This window comes from Puntigrus tetrazona, chromosome 7 (genome assembly GCF_018831695.1).
Source record: "Puntigrus tetrazona isolate hp1 chromosome 7, ASM1883169v1, whole genome shotgun sequence".
In the NCBI taxonomy this organism is placed as follows: domain Eukaryota; kingdom Metazoa; phylum Chordata; class Actinopteri; order Cypriniformes; family Cyprinidae; genus Puntigrus; species Puntigrus tetrazona.
In genome coordinates, this window is record NC_056705.1 from 19705302 (window position 1) to 19726108 (window position 20807).

The window sequence follows — 20807 nt, forward strand, 5'->3', positions numbered from 1 at the left end:
GAGGTGTACCTGGTGTCCGCGGAGTCAGCCGGCTTTATTCAAATAAAATAAACCGCTATGAATAGGCAGAGTGCTAAAAATGTTTGCAAAGCTAGCTCGTTCTTCCAAGCACGCACCATTCCAATCACCTGATGTGGCCCCGTAAAGTGGACTTAACAGGGCATCTCGCCATTTCATGAAAATTTCAAATCATAGAAAGCATGCATGGTGAGGCACTACATCATCATAGTCCGGAAATAATTAATGCAAAAATGTGCTTCACATTAGGCTATTTCACTGAAGCGCTGTATTTCCTTATACAGCATTTAATATCATCATCATTACTGTAAGACACACTATCATTCAAAACGTTGGGGTCTTTTTTAAAGAAGTCTCTCATACTCAACAAGGCTGCTTTTATTCGGTCAACAATACTGTAGAAATAGTAATATTATGAAATATTATTACAAAAAATCTTTTTATATATATTTCAAATTTAAAGTAGAATAAAGATTAAAAAAGCACTTTTTTGTAATGTAAAGCTCCTAGGTTGACAAATACAAAGAGAAAGTTTATATGAATAATACATACAAATATTTTCATAAACATAAAAGCATAATAATCCAATCCATGTGACTCATGTGTTGTCTGAGGTTGATGTACTTCAAAATGAACTTCTACTCAAATCCCCTGCTCAGTGTGTAAGGAGCAACGAAGACTGTGTGAGGAGCCTTTGAATCAGAACGCAGCTGGAATCTGACCATCTAGTGAAAGGCTTATTAAACAGGTGCACATTAGTGGAGGTCTGTGTAATGATGAATACACCCAACTAAACAGCACAAAGGTTATGACTGCTCGGCATACAAGTAAAACTAAATTATTTACTTATCTAATGCAAATTTATGGGTCGGGCAAAAGAAAGGAATAGTACTTCTCATTTCTTCTGAAAAACATTCAAAACATTTCTTTTTCTTTTTGCAGCATACATAAACGTATATGTGTGTGTGTTTTGACTCCTGCTGTTCGGGGTAAATCTGTGCCAGGTACATGCTCTAATATGACCTGATGCGGGTGATCGAGCCAAATATTCTTCAAGGTCATGGAGATTTTTACTTATTAAAAACAGAAAGGAGAACAAAAAATGCACCAGCACAAAACCTGAAGGTGTTGGTGTGTTTCTCCACTGCTGAAACAGAGAATTGTTCTCCAGGCTCAGGTGTAAGGCGTGTTAATTGAAGCATTTGTGTAGGTGCGTTTGCGTTCTGTCTTTGGGGCTCAGGTGCTCACGAGTCTGTGATGAAGATTACCTTTCTTGAAGTGTAATTTCAGAGGATAAAAATGATTCAGTGACAGAATCCCTCCATCTTTTCACATGCCTGTCTGTGTGATGCTGCGACTGAGAGCCAACAAACAGTTGAAGGGTCACAAACACACACACACCTACTCCCAATTTTACTTGCATGCACACACTCTTTTTCTCTAGCTAAGAGCCCAGAACACAATTAGTGTGCCAGCTTTTCCTCCAACTCTCTCTCTCTCTCTCTCTCTCTCTCTCTCTCTCTCCCATCCACCCCTTCCCCACCATCTCCAGCCCTGCAGCTCACTGGCGGAAGATCAACACTCACATACCTCAGTGCTTTGTGTTTCACCAACACAGCTCCAGCGGTGAGCGTGCGCACACACACACACACACACACACACACATGCATGTAACCATACTATCATAGCATGATCTAAAGGCTTCAGATATGACAGCAGTAAATAGCAAAGTCCTCAGCAGAGCCACTCAACTATCTACTAAAAAATGTTGTACTGCTCAATGGAGCTCATTCACAAAAGAAGGGAAAAGTGACTAAACGCGTACAGACCAAATAAACCCAAAATACGATGAACAGGTGCTGTTTTGTTTCAAAAGGAAGGTGTTCTGTTTTAGCATTTTATCACATTACGAATTACACATTCGTCTTTCAGAGATCACCACAGAGTCCAGAGGCCAATTGTACTGGAGATCGAGCAATGCTGATATTTTACAACTGAAAATATTAATATTTTACTTTTGTATTTAGTCTTTATATGACAAAAATAAAAACTTTTTTTTTTCAGCAGCAGCAGCTACAATATTAACAATAGGTCAAATTAAACTGACTGTAATGTTTTCAAATTAAAAATGACAAGGAGTCTATAAACTTAATATACTAATTAATTTTCAAGAGCTGTTTATTAGGGTACAGAGTAAAGAGAACTAGTTCAGAAGAGTAATTATACATTGAATGTAACAAACAAAGTAGTTAACAATTACATTAGAGTAGGTCTGGACAATAATTCAATATCAATATGTATTGCGATACAATTATGTTCAGTAACGGTGAAATGCATTTGAAACACAATTCTGATACTGTAGATATTGATTCCCATACATTGATTTGTTTGTGGCATTGCACTGCGCGTTTCAAAATCAGAATTTACCTGGGGATTTATATGAGTGTATATCTGAAGGAACCAACTGTCTTTAGAAAAGTTTCAAAGACATTTTAATTTTTTATCTCATAAAGCAGCGTTCAAGAGCGGCGCTGATTTGATTACTGAAGAAACCACTAGTTTTAACACTTATCGCCTCCTACTGGCAGAGAATGAATCTGCATTTTCAATAAGCCTCTCTCCAGCAACATTTTTTGGTTTTTGTTGTTGTCTGCAGCACTTTTATACCATTTCTTTCTGGCTGAAACACATTTCCTTATTCTATAAGAATAATCATTCTACGCCACCAGTCAAAAAATTTTAAACAGTACAATGTCCTGCTGCATTTATTTGGTCCAAAGTACAGAATAAATAAATAAATAAATAAATAAATAAATAAATAAATATTTAAAAATGTTACTATTTAAAAATGTGATTGGAGCTGAATTTTCAGCATCATTACTTCAGTTTCGTGTGCTCTAATATTCTGATTTGCTGATCATCAATATTTAAAACAGTTTTTAATTTTTTTTTTCAGGATTCATTGATGAACAGAAAGATCGAAAGATCAGAACTGATCTGAAGCCTTTTTTATCATTCACTATTCCATTCAAAAGCTTGGAGTCAGTATAATGTGTATCAACAAAAATGAAAAGGTAAGGCTATATGAATGCTGTGATATCGCCATAGAAAAACCGCCTCGATATCATCATGGTCACATGACAAAATGAAAATGTACTTTATAAAATACTTCTTATTGTAACATGAAAGATCTTTAAACTTGTGTTTCAGGCAACTATTATGTTTTGGCACAGTATGTGTCAATCAAATTAAAACCAAAAACACAACATGACAATTTCTTCAAGTCTGTTCAGGCAAGCCGCTTGTGATCCGGTATTTTCCGCGCCTCAGAACGGCTCTGAATGTCTTCGTAGCATTTGCTGCGAGTTTATCACATGTCTGGGAATGCAACAGCCACGAGTTATGTTTTATTTTCATAGCAGATGATTACAGTAGATTTGTGGTGAGACGCATTTTTGTAAGCATGTTAACTTCGTAAATTTCTGTTGAACCGTTGATGTCACATGGACTCTTTTACCTATGTCCTCGTATGTTTCTGTCCGTTGATCGTGATAGTACCCTATCTGTCTATGGAGGGTCAGAGAGATCTCAGATTCCATCAAAAATATCTTAATTTGTGTGTATATATATATATAATATATATATAATTAATGACAGAATTTTCATTTTTGGGTGAATTATCTCTTTAAAAGTGTAATATGAATCACTGACAGCTAGTGGTTTAAATGGTTAATGTTGCTGCAGTCCAAATTATCTTTCAAGTGTAGAAATAAGGAAAGATATTTCAGTAGTTTCCATAAATCAGAAATAATATACCTATGAAATTTTCATTTATTTTACAGTGCAACTGTTTTACAATACATGTCCATTTCTGACATATGAATAACAATAATATGAAGTTTTTGATATAATTCATTATTTTATTCTAATTAATTTTGCTTCCTAAAACTAGACCGAGACAGTATACAACAAATACAAGGTTTAGTTACAAGTTAATTCACTGACTTTGTGACTTAAATTTTCTTTTTATGAACATGGGTTCATTTTCAATTCTCAAAGTAAATTACATAGAATAACTGAATTGTAAAATGTACAAAATATTACTTTTTTTCCATATTTAAAACATGGTAATTGATATTATACATAATACCTTTTCTACTTTATACTGAGATATTACCTTATCTTCAGATTTTGATATCATGACATGCCTAGTCAATAAAATCAGCCCGTTTAATACATCAGTCATCAGTTTGGATTTAAACACTTTCAAATAATTCGTTTCTAACAGCAGAATGGAGCTGGTGGCCTTGGAACGTTTGCCAGAGAGGGGGCTTTCCTTTAATCACTTACCACTTGCAAGCTCAAAAATAGGCAAACATGTTAAACCAAGAATACGACAGCTTTCTGAACCCACCTGGCAATCTTTCAAATATGTGTTGATGAAGCAGGTGCAAAGGCACCAATCACTAATAAAATCGAAAAAAGCTTTTCCTGATGCGAGCATGTGCGTCATTGTGTAATCTCTTTATAAACAGTCGGCCCTATCTCACTCAAACTGCATCTCAAACAACAACTTTTCTCCCTACAGAGTCCGAGACATTCAGATCTTAAGGTGTCCCATCTCTTCATGCTCTAATGCCTGGACACAGCCAGACTATAAAGGACTTTCTGTGGGAAAAACAATGAAAAATTCAGACCAGACTTCAGAGGATAACATGAATCCAAAACACCAGCAAACCAGAGACCAAAGCACACTTGAGCCTTATTTCCTGGAAGAGAAAGTCATCATTGTTCCCGTGTCCACACAGAGAAACATATTAAATTATATTTATCACTAAATGCATTTCCAAAACCACTATATAATGCCAAAACACTGAAGACAGTTTAAGAATGGAATAAATAAGTGCACTTTACGATTTATTATGTGATTAGCTTGTATGCACACATGCCCTTAAAGTCATGATGAATCAAAGTGGCAAGAGATTTTTTTCTGTATTGTAATGTAAATCTGACTATGACAGATTATCAGAAAAGACAAAAATGGATCTTGGTGCGAACTTGGCTCTATAAATCAATTGTTGACTGGACTTTGAAAAGTGGCCGTTGAATTAAAAAACTAAATATGAGCTGGCAGTCAGTTGTGGAGGGATGTGGTTTAAACTGACTAAAAGTCTGACATGTCACTAAATAAGCCTGTGTTTCTCAGAAATATTGAGTTACGGCTTTTTGATGAAATATAAAAAAAACTAAGCCTACAACACTCTCAATTACAAACAAATCACAGAGAGAGAGTGAGAGGACGAGAGCTTCTCTGCATCCTCTTTCTTCAGTCAGTCTAGATGTGCATCACTGTCTTTTGGCAGCTTTAAAAAAACGTAAAATCTAATTTGTTGACCAAATGAGCTCGTTGTGTTTTAAATCTAAACCTCATTGGACTATAATGCTGTGATGTAGTGTGAAGTACGCCGAGAGCAGACACAGAGACTTTAATAGATGATTAAGATTACAGTCCTTGTCCAAACAGAGCATGAGTGCTGAGCCAACTACACATATTTATAAGACATAATAGCAGCAAATGACCCCAGAACAGTAGAATGATTCCACAGCGTTCTGGAAGAAATTCCTTTATTCCGGTATTTGGTTATGTGCTGCATTGTGTGAGAGAACGTGCGGTGTGAGCTAAACGCCCAGGAAATTGGTACAGGAGCTAAAGCCAGGTAAGAGAACATCTGCTGAAGGGAGATATAAAACACACAAACGCACGCGCACACACACACACACAACCACAACCACAATCCCCACCTTAATCACCTCTCAGTTGATGGAGGCTATTTGTGTGGCCAGAGATAGCTGGCTAAAGCCGGAGAGAGGGAATGAGCACATCAGTATAAGCATGTGCGCGTTAAAATAGATCCCATCAAATGCACAAAATAATGAAACTACGAACGTGTGTACACTCAAATTTTTTTTTTTCTTACAGCCACAACCCTACAATAAAGCATCTGGACCTACACTGATATTTTCCTGCAGGTAAGCAACAGGACAATTTAATTCTCTTACGCATGCTGCAAAAACCGCTTAGGTTACATCATCTCTTATCTAATCACTATTATATAAATCAACACCAGATATGAATATGATATGACAAATATCCATGCTCCTCTGGGAATCACTGCAACTGAACATTTAAAGAGGTATAATTAAATAAGAGGTGTAATAATAAAAAAGTAATCTGATCCATTAATTAAATTTCCTTTCTGGAATTAATAAAGTTCAGATTTTATTGTAATTAAAATTATGGAACATAAGGAACATTCCACTATTTTTGGAAATAGGCTAATTTTCCAACTCGCAGAGTTAAACATAGTTTTCAAATCCATTCAGCTGATCTCCTAACTGCAGCTTACCGTAAACTGTTAGCATCACTCTCAAAAATGACAAAAGCGTTATAATATGTCTACGAACTATACTCTAAATCCGGTGTAATAAAATGCTGGGGACTATTTTCAGGAGCTGCAAATCATTGCGCCTGATGCACCCATGGTAAGGCAGCAAAGGAGTATAGGTCCTAGCCATGTCGGCATAGAAAATGGCAAATTTTCATTTTCTGTCAGTCTTAGCACATGATGTAACTATAGAAGTGTCGAGCTTTTTTGTGCGAGATGCTAACGGTCTAATCAGATTCAATGACCTATGCTAAGCTACAGCTAGAAGTGCTCTGCCAGACCCGGAGACTGGCTGAATGGATTCGAAAACGGTAAAAACTTGACTATAGGAGAGTTGGGGAAACAAGCCTATTTTTTTAAAATTTTGGAGTTTTTTGGAGGACAACAACAGCGATCTGCTGAATTCATACCCCTGGCTACAACCTACCTCATATCCTACCTACCTAGCATATCACTCATGAGGTCATTTAATTTGTGCACAATGGCTTCCACATTTAGAGTGCAGTGCATGGAAAGGTTTAGAAAACTGAGCACAAAATTAATCCTGAGGAAGTGTCCGACAACAGAACGAAGCGTTACTGATGATTCACTTTTATCTAAAGATTCTGGAACTCATTACTAAACTGTATGTTTTAATCAGGTGCGTTTCTACTCTTTCATCAGTACGGGGCCCTCCATCAAAAATAGCGTTCCGGTGTTTTCTAGATACTGTTACATGCCAGCTCACGTAGCACTGAGGTTCTAGTGAAGATACGCATGTAGTCGAGTTCATTGTTCTTACCGAGAACACACGAGTCTTCACATCACAAGCCCCTGAACTCTTGAACTGATGCAGATCAGTCCAGTAAGCAACATGTGGGCTATCTCTCTTATCCGCCCTACCCACACCTTCTGCCAATCTCACTGTTATTCCAGCCTTAAGTAACATTTTGAACAGTGGCTGATTACTGCCTTTAAAGTAACTATTAAATATTTCTGCAAGCAAAGTGAATAGAGGTGGTGTAAAATATCAGGTTAGATGCCAAATCTAATTATGGCTTTTCTCTCTGCACTGGTGGACCAGCCAAAGACACAGAACAAGGGCAAACAATATGTCTGTATGTAAGAAATGAGTAATAAACGTGAAACAAGAACAAAGGGCTACATTTACGGAAAGCAAAAAGACATGAAAGAACTTTGCATGAGAATAAATAAGAGAGCATCACACTGATCCAAAACGTGGAGACAGTTAAAACAGTATGAACTTCTTTCAGTCTGGGGCCAGTTGCATAAAAGGTTTATTCTTTGAAGTTATCATCTAATTTTGTTCTTTGAAACTGGTCCGAATGTTTAACGTTTGGTTACATTAAAATGTAGATTAGCCTAAGCTGAATCCTAAATATAAGACTGATTATTTGGATAAGCGCTAGTTGGTCAAACTAGTTCTTAAGAAACTGTCTTAACATAGAGGTTAAGTTTATGCAACTGGCTGTCGACTATCTATCATAATTCAAATTCCATAGAAACATAAAATAAAAAAAGACATGCATAGTTTCTAAAAAAAAATGCTTAAGCACGTTGTGGATCGTTATTTTCCAGTGTTACACAATTATAAGCCCAGCTCACAGACCCTAATAATCAGAGCATCAGTCATGCAACACCTGTTATTAACATCCTACATTAAACCAGGGTTAGTTTACACAAAAATTAATATTGCTCAAACTGTATGACTTTTTTGTGTGAAACAAAAAAGATGCAGCATGATAGCTTCAGTCACCATTCACTTTCAATTTTTGCCCACTCAAAACAATAAGCAAATAGTGACTAATTCTGTCTTCATTTTAACTCCAATTTTAAATGAACACTTTAAGTAACAGTAATGTAATGTTTTATAATTATTGATTATTGATTATTTATTTTTTTAAGAAAAGCTTTTTTTATCCTTCTGTGAACAGAACTATGAGCACTGGTAGTGAAACAAACGACTAGAGAACTTAAATGTTCCGTCGGTGTTTAAGTGAAGACATCTGACTTAAGTTTGGCGATCAGCTGTAATTATCAGTTCAGTTTTTATCTGCCGAAATCTGAGTGACGGTGCTCGTGCACTTCCTCTCACTTGATTGACAGCTCGTCAACAGCGCTCGCGCCCTGCACGCGACGCGATGGAGCTTTCTAGCAAATCCACAAGTACAGGCGACTACATCACACGCAAACCATCAAAAACACGCACATGCGGTCAACTAACAGTACATTTTAAAACAGCGCGAGTCTGAGACTAATTTTCAGCAGACACTCTTAACGTGAGTTTTTAGGGAGAAAGAGTTAAAGTTAGTAATTCCCCTGAGGAGAGCGGTGGTCAGACAGCTCCCTCTACATCAACAATAACACGCTGAAAGCTTTCTACAACACCTCCGCTGCAAAACCATCTCTCGTGCAACTTTAGCCACGAGAAGAGATGTCAAATGCATTATAAAGGCCTCTTAATACAGCAGATAAGTAGTACGCGTACTTCTAACGGTACAATAAGATCTCCCTGCACACTATCCGACTGGAAATTGAGCGCAGCGTTTTACCTTTAGTTCCGCACTCTCCGCCATCTTGTGACTGCTAGCGCAGGCGTGACGCCATCGGGTCACGTGGTGTGCACGCGCAGCTCGTTGCCGGCGTAACCGTTCACACGTTTTTCAAACAGTAGTGTCCAAATATGATGCTCTACGTTTTTGAGACGAAAGCCTGTATGTATTGGAAAAGTTAATACGGTTACTGTCCCCCAAAAACAGCGTCGCGACTGAGAGATTCATGGATAGGAAGGCTATGCCTATTTTAGGGTTTTAGCATACTTCCCCGGGATTTTTAAAGCTCCCAAAAATTATATATTTTAGTATGCAAACAATAAAGTTTTCAAATCTATTAAGTTATTGTTGTTTTGGGTCAGAATTAACAAAAAAAATATTCTTTAATTGTTAGATTTGTTGGGCACTCGTCTACAGTTATGTATGTATATATTTATCCAAATAAATATTAAAGTAGCTACACTCAGTCCACATCCTTTCAAAACCAACAAAAGGAACAAAATTGCTAAAGTATCCAAAGAAGTAGATAGATTTTATTTTAAATAAGGAGACGTGCAGGCGAAACACAGACCATTTTACATAGGCGTATCTTCCGGCTAAAAACATAGAGGAGAAGATCTTATACAGAAATGTAACTTTAACATAAGTAAATCCAAAACATGCACAATTTAGGTTTCAAGGTAAAATAAATAAATGAATGAATGAAGTAGAAATGTCATCGTTTTAAGTGGTTTTAAATAAATAAAGTGTGTAACATGAAAAAAAAGCATAGGGTAATCATTTTTAATAGACCGCATAAAATACGGTGTTTTACTTACTGCCTATTCGGAATTATAAATGACAACAAGTGCATGGTTAAAATATCACTAATTAGCTACGAAATATTTTTGTGCTGTATTCTGCTTTTTGCCAGGTCTTGAGTGAGTGTGCATGCCACACAATGTTTAAATAAGGGTATAATCAAATGGAATACACTGTCCTCAATTAGAGAACATTATATATCGCTGAATAAGCACATCGGCAATGTGCAATGCCTGTTGTTACCACTAGATGGTAGTGTTGTATTTCACAACAGTATTAGGCGCGGACACTTATTTTTGGGATAGTTTTCTAATCGTTAAATAAAACACTGAAGACGTTTGCAGTGTTAGCAGAAAAAAAGGCTAGACCTATTTCTTAAAAAAGAAAATGAAAAATGTGGAAAAGTGATCAGTACATTTTAATGAGAAAATGTTTTTTTTAATCAGTACTGTTTCGTGTAGGCTGTTTGTCCGTAGGACAGCCCACAGCAAAATAAACGATCGGGGCGTTATTATTTTTCCATGCGTGAATTTCAGGTAAGATAAATAATTCATTATTAGTTTTAGAATTCGTGTTTTAATAGACAATTAATCTGAGATCATTTAAAAGTAACGAAAGTATGTTCGAAAGATTGTGTGACGAATTTATGATACTTTGAATTTATGAGTCAGTACTTGTGGCTTTAATTGAACTTTTATTGAAGAATAAAACAGGAGATAATATTATTTTGGAAAAAAGAGAGAGAGAGAAAGACAGAGAGAGAGAGAGAGAGAGAGAGAGAGAGAGAGAGACACCCCAGAGGTCTTATGACATTTAGTTTGAGCACTTTCATGTGGAATAACAACTTTTGTGCTTTTCTCAATTGTTTTTTTTTTTTTTTTTGGAAAATATGGGAATAAAATAAGTGCTTGTTCAAACTCATGTTTGTTGTACGTTAATATGAAGTACAGCTGATTTTCAATCATTTTTGGGTAGATTAATTTTGGATAAATAGGTCTTAAACGTTGAATTTAAAGTGCGTAAAATTGATGATACACAATTAATTTGGGATAGCACATCAGTGAATTCATTTCGAGAAAAACAAATACATGTAAAAACACATAAATACATAAATAATAAGAATAATAATCAACAATTCCAGTTTATGAAATTTCACATTATACAGTGGTTCATTGCACATTGCCACATATTATGTATTTGTCTTGTTTTTTTAAAAAAAATCAACATATTTACACAAGTAACAGCATAATTATTCGAATGTTTCTCGTCATCCTCTGGCTTGTTTTTACTGTTTTCGTAAAGTAATCCTAGACACTTTCATCCGCGGTGGAATGTTCAAATGCCAGTGAATAGCCTACTTGGGTTGGATAGCGATTCAGCAGTCCTCAGGCCCCAGTGTTCGGTGTGCATAACGTGAACCTCTCAAACAGAGCGCAAGTGGAGAATTCCTTCAGGGGCGTTTTACAGATGTGGCCGGGATCCTGGGATGCCGCTTTAAGTTAAGGTGGTAAGAGGGGTGGCTTGAACGTGCAGGTCCCTGTGCAGTGGCGCGGAGTGAGCATTTTGCAGGAGAAATGATGAAGAGCGTCGTGAGCTTCTAGGGAAAAGGTTGATTTAGTTCCGTGAATCACAGCACGCGGGAAGCCTACAGCTAAAAAAAAAACTTGTCACAGTGACACGCAATGCTGCCGCCCGTCCGGCGAACGAGGGTTAGCTCAAACTCCTCTCTGATCATCTCTACCGTGCACTTTTTCAGTTCACTCATTCGTTGAAAAAAAGTAGCACTTGCATATTTCTTGCGTAATCCTTTTAAAATAAGGTAACAGGAAAAGTACATGTCTCTAAATTACCTTTAAGCTTCTGCTGAATTGCATAACGAGCCTTTCTCTCCTGATCCAACTCGTTGCACAATGTGTCTAAATAAAATAAAAAGAAAAGTGCAATTGATAAATCACTTGGGGTGGGTCACAAAAACACGAAATGTTTCAGATTCCCTGCGACCTAATATTTTCTTGAACGATCTATCTGAAAATATGCAAGTGTTACTTTTTCTCTTCACTGTAGGGCGAAACGTGCATTACCTCGAACGATCTGCAGCTGCTGGACCATCTCCTCTCGATAAGACAGTTCCCTCTTCATTTGATCCTGAAAATTATCTGTTAGAGTCAACACGTATTTTATTAACTTAAGGTATAAATAGAAGAAACGGCGCAGCAAATTTAAAGCACGTTGTGAACAAATCCATCTCTTAATTACCTTTCAAACTTTGAAATTCTCGTTCCAGTTTTTTTCTTAGCTCCACTTGCTCCAAGAGCTGCTTTTGGAGCTCCTCTGTGGGAACCCACAGAAATCACATCGTTTATCATATCACTGTGACTTTTAATCACCACACATATCCCAATAGCTTTTGAGTAAGCTACGGTCTTTTAGAGAAAATTATCCCTAGCAAATCTGATTTTTTTTTTTTTTTTTTGTATTTTGACTCTCTGTTTGGTTTTCTTGTCTAATGGCGCTATTTAGGTTACTAAGGCTAAACACACGGTCCCCGTGTTCTCAAGCATGACATTGCAAAATAATTAGGACGGTTGCCTGAGGGGTGTGTGGAAAACGAGCCTGGCAATGTGGATCGTCTGCAGTTCAAGGACAATTCTCACTTATATCGCGCGCATTTTTAAACGCGCGCAAAACGGAGAAAGGACGCGCACAAAGGGCTTTGTCTTAAAACAGACGTCGCCTTGTCGGTTTTTAAACAACTATAAAAGCCTCTATTTGTATTCTGTCACATTATGTCGTTATTTTAACACCCTAACGCATTTGTGTAGTAAATAACACCGCTCAAAATAGGCAATGAAATATCGAAATATTTACCTTTCGCCATATTCTCGATGTCTTTCTCGAAATTAAATCTGTTATCGTTGTTTCTCAGTGTAGCGTCGCCTGCCACAAAAAAAACAAAACAAAAACAAGACACTCAGTTTTAAAGTACGTTTATTTTCATACAGTGTCGTTTTTAAAAATGCACACCAAAAACGGACAAAACGTATTTGCTACTCACTCGGGCTCTCTTTGCTAACACTAATATGATCCGAACAGGATTTTTGTGATTCACATTCGTCGTCGGTGGGGCTGTGGTTTGAAGCGTGTGAATCTAAAAGAAAGTCTTGTTAGCAGGCCACGCATTGAGAATTGTAATTTCTTCGAAATCAACGAAATTAAAGCTGAAAGGTGAAGTATATGCTGCATAAAAGGGGACATTATTGGGGACATCCCCCGTCATCACAATGTCCTGGTTTACCCAAATGTTTGTTAAATTGTCTTACCGTTTGTTTCAGGTGCGCAGCGAGGAGGTTTAGGGGCCGAACAAGGCGGTGTGTTCTGAAGAGATGCTCCCTCCTTTTCATGTGAGTACACCTGCAAAAAATAACCGAGCATTTAAAAAAAAAAGGAAATCCAATCCCAATTATGTATAATTTTCATCTTTTCTTACGCGGCCATGCGTCGGACAACAGACTGCGTTTATACTCTTCTAACGATCTACGAATATCTGGCAGCATCAAGCCAAATTACTCTTATTAAAAGGTAAATTCGGTCAGATGGACCGACAAAGAGAATAATTTGCGCAGTATCCACGGGGGAGCCCTTACACCAACGCACCAATAGCCCTCGGGCGAAGACAGAAATGACCGTTCACTCTAAACATTTAATTTACTATAATTACGCGCCGCTGGCTTCTTTTATTTAAAGCGTTCTGCACTAATAAATAGAGTATAAACGATCTGTATCCATAACAACATAAATTGGGAATTGTTCACAAATAGAAAACTATGAATGCAGAGGCTACAGGCTCAATTACGCGTCATTACGCGCTATTAGATTTGAAAGCGCTATTCTAAACAATGCCTGCTTTAATTCAGTCTGCCATTTTGTTGATTCAAAATAAATCGACACTTAGAGGGAGCTATTTATTTGACGTTTCAGTACTAGATGTAGATGTAATAGATTTGAGTATGGCTTTATGTTACTCACTTCGTAAGAAATGGCATCGTTTTTTTTCGCCACCTGCTTGTGATCTGGAGAGCCCCCGTCGCTAAACGTGGCTATCTGGTCGTCGTCCGGCTGCGGAGTTGGACTGCTTTCCCTCACGGGGCTTTGCCGGTCGTCCACGGAAAGTTGTATAGACTCCTCGTCCTCCGGAATTCTGTGAGTCTCCACGTCGACGTCCGGTTCTTCCCCGCTGTCCACGCACGGAGAGGCCGATCTGTAGCTGGAGCTCTCGCTCACAAAGTCCGGCGACAGATGTCCGGGATGAGCTCCGCTGTACGCGTCCCTGTTCCCGTAGAGCTTGGCTATGCTCTCTGCGTCTTTCACGACAGGTCTAAACGCAGAAATGTAGCTCAGCTTTCTGGGGGTGCTGGGCTGACCCTCACTTGACCTGGCCTCGTCCCCAGATTTGTCCTCGTCGTTCCTGAGGGACTGAGAGCTGGAGCAGCGCTCGCTGTCGAACAGGCTGTCTCTAGGTGTGTTTCCTCCACGCTCGCTTTCTGACACGTCCGTTTCGGTTTGCCGGCCGCCCAGGAGCTCCGTGTGTGTTTTTGGTTGCGCTGGTTGATAGGACGAGAGCGGCAGGCTGCCCGCGGTAGGCCAGAACATGGGGAACGACGGATAGATGCCGTCCTTCGCGCCGGGCCAAAACACGCCAGGTACACCGGTCTTATTCTGCTCGCCAACTCCATCGTCCTTCTTTTGACACAGTCCAAAGGCCGGGAAACTGTACGGATGCGGGAATATGGGTGGCGGGATCTTCTGAAGCATGCCGAAACTCTTACTAGGCACAGGGATGACCGGGTAGTTACGCACGCCGCTGGTCAAGCTAAGGTTCCCACGGTCGTCGTCGCAGCGCAAAGTCTTGTGAGGAATATCAGGGGAAGCGGTCTGCGTGATGTTTCCGGAGGCCTGCGGTTTGAGCGGGGAGGACATTTCTGAGCCGTTCCCCGGCATTGCCCGTTTCCGGCTCCCGCCGTTAAACATGGCCTTGACGTCCTCCCACGCGTGACAGATGTCGTCTGACAAACTTTTGTCGGTGAGTTTTAGATGGCGTCTCCATGAATTAAAATTGGCCGCGTCCGGCTGGGTGTATTTCGACTCAGGCGTGCGGTGCGAGTGAAATATAAACTTGTTGGGTGAAAAATACATATTGCAATAGGTGCACTTGATGCATTTCGCCCTGGAGCTGTTGTACCTCGCAGGTATGAAGCTTCCCCGGCAGCCCCAGGCGCACTCGTGGGAAACGTCGAATGCAAAATTCTCGGGCAGTTTGGGAGGGTTGTGAGCCCCGAGGAAGGATTTGCAGAGGCGCTCGGCCTCGCGTTTGGTGATCATGCCGCAGCGGCGCGAGGAGATGGGCATTGCCCCCGCGCGCCTCAGGATCTCCAGCTGCACCGGTGTGCACTGGACGCACGTAATTCCAAGCGCCACGCGTCTGTTGTGTATTTCGTTGTAGCTGTAGTTCTTCAATAAAGTGTTGGAAATCTGCGCCAGGCAGAGTCTCTCCTGACCGTCGATGACCAAAGAGACGATGGGCACTCCGTACAGCACAGTCTCACTTACTTGGTTTGGCTTCAGCGAGCTGCTGCTAGAGTAAGGCTGCAGTTCTTGCTTTGAGTTGGGGGAAGAGCAAACATCTCGTCCCGTGGAAAGCTGACTGGGTATCGACTCCATTCCTGGAAGTCTGTGGAGAACGAGTCAGAAATGTAAAATTACACCCCAATTCAAAAACTCAACTTTTGAGAGAGACGATCTACAATTAATAACGTGTGCTTTGTGTAGCCTTAGCGCTATCTCATAATAATAATTATTACTATGTAGTTATTATAACGATGCTTGGTTTTCATTATAATTGTGTTATTGTTTATTATCGTTAATACAGGTAGGTAACAGTATTTCAATAAAAAGGCAGTAAAAAGGTCATTCTGTTTTAATTGTCTCCTTCTGGTTTTTTTCCGTCCCATTTATTTTTCATCCTCATTAAAATTACTTTTCTATGATAAGAAGTGCTATTTAAAAAAAAAAAAAAATTACAATCATTTAAATATTTGTTTTAACTTTCTATTACGGGCTGTACTGTTATCATAATATTAAATTAAACACTTCACGTTTTAAATGACAGTTTTAGGTCCGGTAATTAATATCCGCGATGAATACCTCGCTTTCCAGTTTGATAACATCGCCGGCTCCGACGCTATCCTTAAAAGCTCGCACTCTCTGACCCGAAGGTCTGCATCATTGCTTAATGTCTCTAAATCGGCTCAGAAGCCGGAGCGATTTACTTAAAGGCCTCTTACGGCTCTAATACGCAAAGGGGCAGAAGGGAAGAATCTTTTAGCTACTCCAATGAGCTTAGCAACAAGGAAAAGAAGCAGTAAGCCGCTTTCTGTGTAATTACACAGCCTGTGTTGTTCGACTTTGATCTGTTAATAAAAGTCTTATCATTTATAATTAAAACATCGCGCAGGGAGCTGTTATATTTACATATATTCGTTTGCCACACGTACACGTAATCCTTACCTGTTTACGATGCGCGATTATTCTATAGGTTTGTCATATTACATTACATCGAGCGATTGCAATAAATTCCCTTTCGTAATAAAGGATCAGCGCGTTTTTAAACATTAGCCACAGGCTAGCTTTTCTTCTACAATAATTTTGGCAATAACAAGCGCGTCGACTGAAGAAAATGCGCGTGCTAATTATTATTTTGACCAACTTGCGGATATAAAAAGAAACTTACCTTTTTATCAGGAAACGGAGTCAGATGAGCGAGCGTGTTTGCGGCAAATTAACAGGCCTGAAACAAGGACAAAACGTCCGTCTGTGGTGCGTGATGAGAACTCCGAGGCTTTATAGAGTCTCTTCTCTCAAAACAGCTTTAGAGTTTCCATTTCACTCAGCCCTCGTGCGTGGTGACGGGAGCGCGAGGAGAGTGACCACATGGCAATCCGGGAGCTCGTGCCTCTTCTTAATAGGTTGTGCGCGATCTACTTCAAGAGAGGGGACGCCAAAAAGAATAAGAAGGCACACCCACTGAGATCAAATCCGATTCTGGTATTAACCGTTTGCTTCCACTACTCCAAAACAAAGATCACTGCCAATTTATAATGGAGCGGCTTCTACGTACGATAGATAGATAGATAGATAGATAGATAGATAGATAGATAGATAGATAGATAGATAGATAGATAGATAGATAGATCATCAACTCAAATATCAATAAAGATGCCACCAAAAATGCAGTTTTAGCTGTTTGTGCGATTGCGCACGAATAAGGCAGTACAGAGACAATGAACAACGGTGCATTTTGATTATTTGTTATCCAACCACTAATATCACGCACACCTGCGTCTTATTGTTTTGAATGAATGAGTGTCCTTTGAATTTTAGAACTTAATGTTTACGTTTGAGCGACACGCCGGAAAGCAAGCAATACATCATTATTAATTTGCACTGGATATTTCCTCTGGGCTACGCGTCCGCAGGCCATGAAGTCTAAATAGAGGCTATTAGAGGCTCGTGGTCATCGCATTTTACGTCACATGTCTCCCGGTGAATGATGCACATTTGTTAAACACACCAGCCAGTGAGAGCGGCTAGTGTGTACAAACAGTGATATATCAGAGCAATGGACTGAGGTAAGTGGTGCAACCTTATAGGGCCGTATTAACTATTTAAAACCTGATCAATGACCTTCAGTTAACCCCACTAAGTCTTGACGTAAAGATATCAATATCGAAGCGGGCAGAGTTGTGCTGTCCACTCTGAAACTCGGCAGTGGAAAATTGTCATTCCCTCAGAAAATGTTTTGGCGATGTGTGCAGGCTTCACCGGTCACGCGCTTCAGTGCCGGAGCCTCCCGGTTCACAAAGACAGACGTCGGATAAAATCACCGGAGCCCGTTTGAAACAACCGAAATAACCGTCTCGAACAGCCGACACGTTCGCCTGTCAGTTTTGTCGCGTATTTGCGCACCGTTTAATTATCACAGCCACCGTCTATTTTATTAGGCTACCTTTCGTCGCTCTCTGAGGTGCCGCGACAGACCCGATTAAACGGTGGTTAATTATATAAAATGTTAACAATTACCCGGAATCAATTAGTTAATAATGTCCAAAAAAAATGCCTTAGAGGGATGATTCTTCTTAGCAGAGCCATTACATGAGAACTGCCTTCGAGCTAAACTGTGTTTTGCGTTAAGTGAACAGGCTATCTATAGGACAGGCTGCACCACTTGACTCAAGTAGATTAAATTGACGACTTGCTATTATGAACTCTTCAAACATTTACATACAGTGTAAATAAATACAATTTAAAAGCATGAAGTATAGCTATCGCTTATATCGAAAACGAACGGGAAAGTTTAAAAATCTGTCAAGCGGTGCTCGGTATGCCCTGTGACCAAAGGGCCACCGGCTTAACCTAATTCAATATTAATAGGAAGGGAAACTTTAACCAGATCTGCCTGGACGTGTCTTCTTTCACAACCAAGAAGCCTCGTTCTGGCCCAACAATAATTACAATTTTATTCTGTAATTATTCCTTTCCCGTTAATTATTTAGAGGTCAGACTCAATGCAGCATTGTTGGTGTTTATGGCGGGGAGACGGGGCTCACGTGTCCTACGAGCCTGGATCCTCCCACGAACAGCCGTCTTTAAACAAGCCACCCTGCCATCATCATCCGAGCAAACCTGTGAGAAGAATAGCCTACCCCCTTGTAAAAAAAAAAAAAAGTGTGCACGTTCATGCACCACCGCAACATACTGAAATCATTTTAACGCAAATAAATTTGTAGCCATTTAACGGCTGCATGCATTTATCCCTATCCGTTTGGCTGCCGACCAGGTTGTTTTATGTTAAACTTGATGTGCTTAGTAACCTCCCTGACATGCTATTAAATAATCAATGATTGTTTTTACATAACGGTTGAATCAATACGATAAATATTGTGTTTCAGCACGACATATGCCATTATTGGCTCATTAATATACAAGCTATTATATTACACGGGCACGAGTAAACTAATTAAAGAAACTTTATATAGGCCAGTCGCTGAGTATGAAAGAAAAAAAATCGGAGAAAACAAAACGTCTTCATTAAAAAAGTGCACCGTAAATGTTATTTTGCATAAAATTAGGATTAAAACGCGTTCTTAGGATTTAATTAGTTGCATCGCACATGAAGTTGCAATATTTCGGTATTTATTTCCGGTAATTATTTACCGTACTCTTTTTTTATTATTATTTTGAATCTGTCAGTTCGGACAGAATAGACTAAATAGATAAACAAACAGACGTGGTTATAGTAATCAGTTATGGGAATGAGTCAGCCACAAATATTTAAGGCACTTTAAAAAAGCTGCTGCCATCATCATCTGACCTGGACACCTATCAGGACAGTTTGAACTGATGCCCTCTGCTTGCCGTTTTAGAGAAAGAAAATGTTCAAAAGACCGGGACGTCCTATATTTATTTGAGTGGGCGGATTTCCAGATAACCGCTTTTATTTAAACAACAGCATGTTGAAGCGAGTAACAAAAATAAGTATAAAATGCTGTAATTTTTTTGCAAATCATTTTATCTCACTAAGAAGCCCAATTGAGAGAGCTAGCGCACTAACAAGTTCAGATAACAACAAAGAAGAAACACTTTAGATTTAAACCAGTGTTTTAGAAAAATACGAGACGCTGTCCTGGAGGTCATTGCGAAGATTGGCACATAAATCAAAGGCAGACTAATTCAGCAAGAGAGGTTTAATAAACGCATCAGCTGAAAAGCGGTGTTCTACAGTCACCGTTATATCCGCGCAGTATAAAGCGCGACCCCAATAAATTTCACTTTAGCGCGAGATCAATCAGCTTCTCTCATATTGATCCCTGTCGCCTTGACACCCCCGAGTCGCCTGCCGCAACCTTTTTGTTTCGAGTGAAAATAGCGTTTCGATTACTGTTTTTATTAGGAAAAGATTGCTACAAGAGGTTCACCATGGCCTGAAAATTAAGTGGTGACATTTTAATTACTAGACATTGATAAAGGAATCTCGCTAATGGCTGTGAACAGGTCTTTCAGTGCTCGTCCGGCCCCCGCGCTAATCAAACTGGACTGCAGGAGAAAGGTCGCATTAGAGCACCGGTATATGGGCCCCAACAGCTGAAGGAGGAGGACTGAGGGCCTTTAGCTGCTGGGGCCCGTAGGCTGATGCTCAGATGAGACCTTCCTCCTGCAAAGCGGCTGGACTGGACTGTTGTTTGACCCTAAAATGCAATTATCATCTATTTTTCTATTTATCAACTAAAGTAAAAGATACACACAGGCATTATGTGTATATAATGTGTGTGTGTGTGTGTGGATATTCATTATGCTTTTTGTATTGATCACCATAATGTTACATCCGATGCACAGTGTTATTGTAAACATTAAGGTTGGACTGTGTAAGTGAACACTAACAGTGATCCGGTTCAATATGCACTCATGTGGAGAGGAGAGTGACTCCGACCTCCGTATCAGATTCCTGTCCTCCTCATTGCAGTCATCCTGTACGGACCCCAACACTCGGAAAACACTGGACCAAAACTGCATCCCATGACCGCTAATGAATTATGTGTAATCAAATACCATGCTTTCAAAACACACAAAGTGTAAACTATGTAATGCTAATCATCTGAGGGATAAGCCTAAACTTAATCCAGAGGAGTATATCTTTAAACGAATAGCGTCTTTGAAGATGGAAGTATGTTTATAATACCGTATACTTAATTATTTATCTCATAAATAACTTAAGCGGGTCTTAGAATACAGACAGGAACATGTAAATACATTTAGGCAAAGAACGCCTGGTCGTACCCGTGCACTCTTGCATCGGGGAATTTTTTTCAGAGAACATAGAGCCAGCACCACGTACCGTCTCATGTAAACCTAGTTTGCGCTGTCCTGAAACATGAAG

General features: G+C 39.4%; 2 protein-coding genes across 9 annotated transcripts in view; both read right to left on the reverse strand.

Moving 5' to 3' along the window:
- Positions 1-9062, reverse strand: part of pias1a (protein inhibitor of activated STAT, 1a) — a 30644-nt gene extending 21582 nt beyond the window's left edge. The window contains exon 1 of the mRNA XM_043245267.1: positions 9017-9062. Within this exon, the coding sequence (XP_043101202.1) occupies positions 9017-9040 (24 nt within the window). The 5' untranslated portion in view covers positions 9041-9062. The remainder of the gene's footprint in view (positions 1-9016) is intronic.
- Positions 9063-9557: 495 nt separating this feature from the next.
- skor1a (SKI family transcriptional corepressor 1a) lies at positions 9558-16817 on the reverse strand. Of its 8 annotated transcripts, none has more exons than XM_043243576.1 (9): positions 16605-16817; positions 13844-15545; positions 13138-13228; positions 12873-12965; positions 12686-12754; positions 12074-12148; positions 11899-11962; positions 11668-11733; positions 9558-11411 (listed from the first exon to the last, which is right to left on the reverse strand). In XM_043243576.1, the coding sequence occupies exons 2-8, from the start codon at positions 15533-15535 to the stop codon at positions 11670-11672; spliced, it is 2148 nt and encodes a 715-aa protein (XP_043099511.1). In that variant the 5' UTR covers positions 15536-15545; positions 16605-16817; the 3' UTR covers positions 9558-11411; positions 11668-11669. The 8 variants fall into 8 exon arrangements, with proteins under 8 accessions (XP_043099511.1, XP_043099510.1, XP_043099504.1 ...); XM_043243575.1 differs by having other exon boundaries at positions 9558-11414; XM_043243569.1 differs by having other exon boundaries at positions 11899-11973.
- Positions 16818-20807: the final 3990 nt, after the last annotated feature.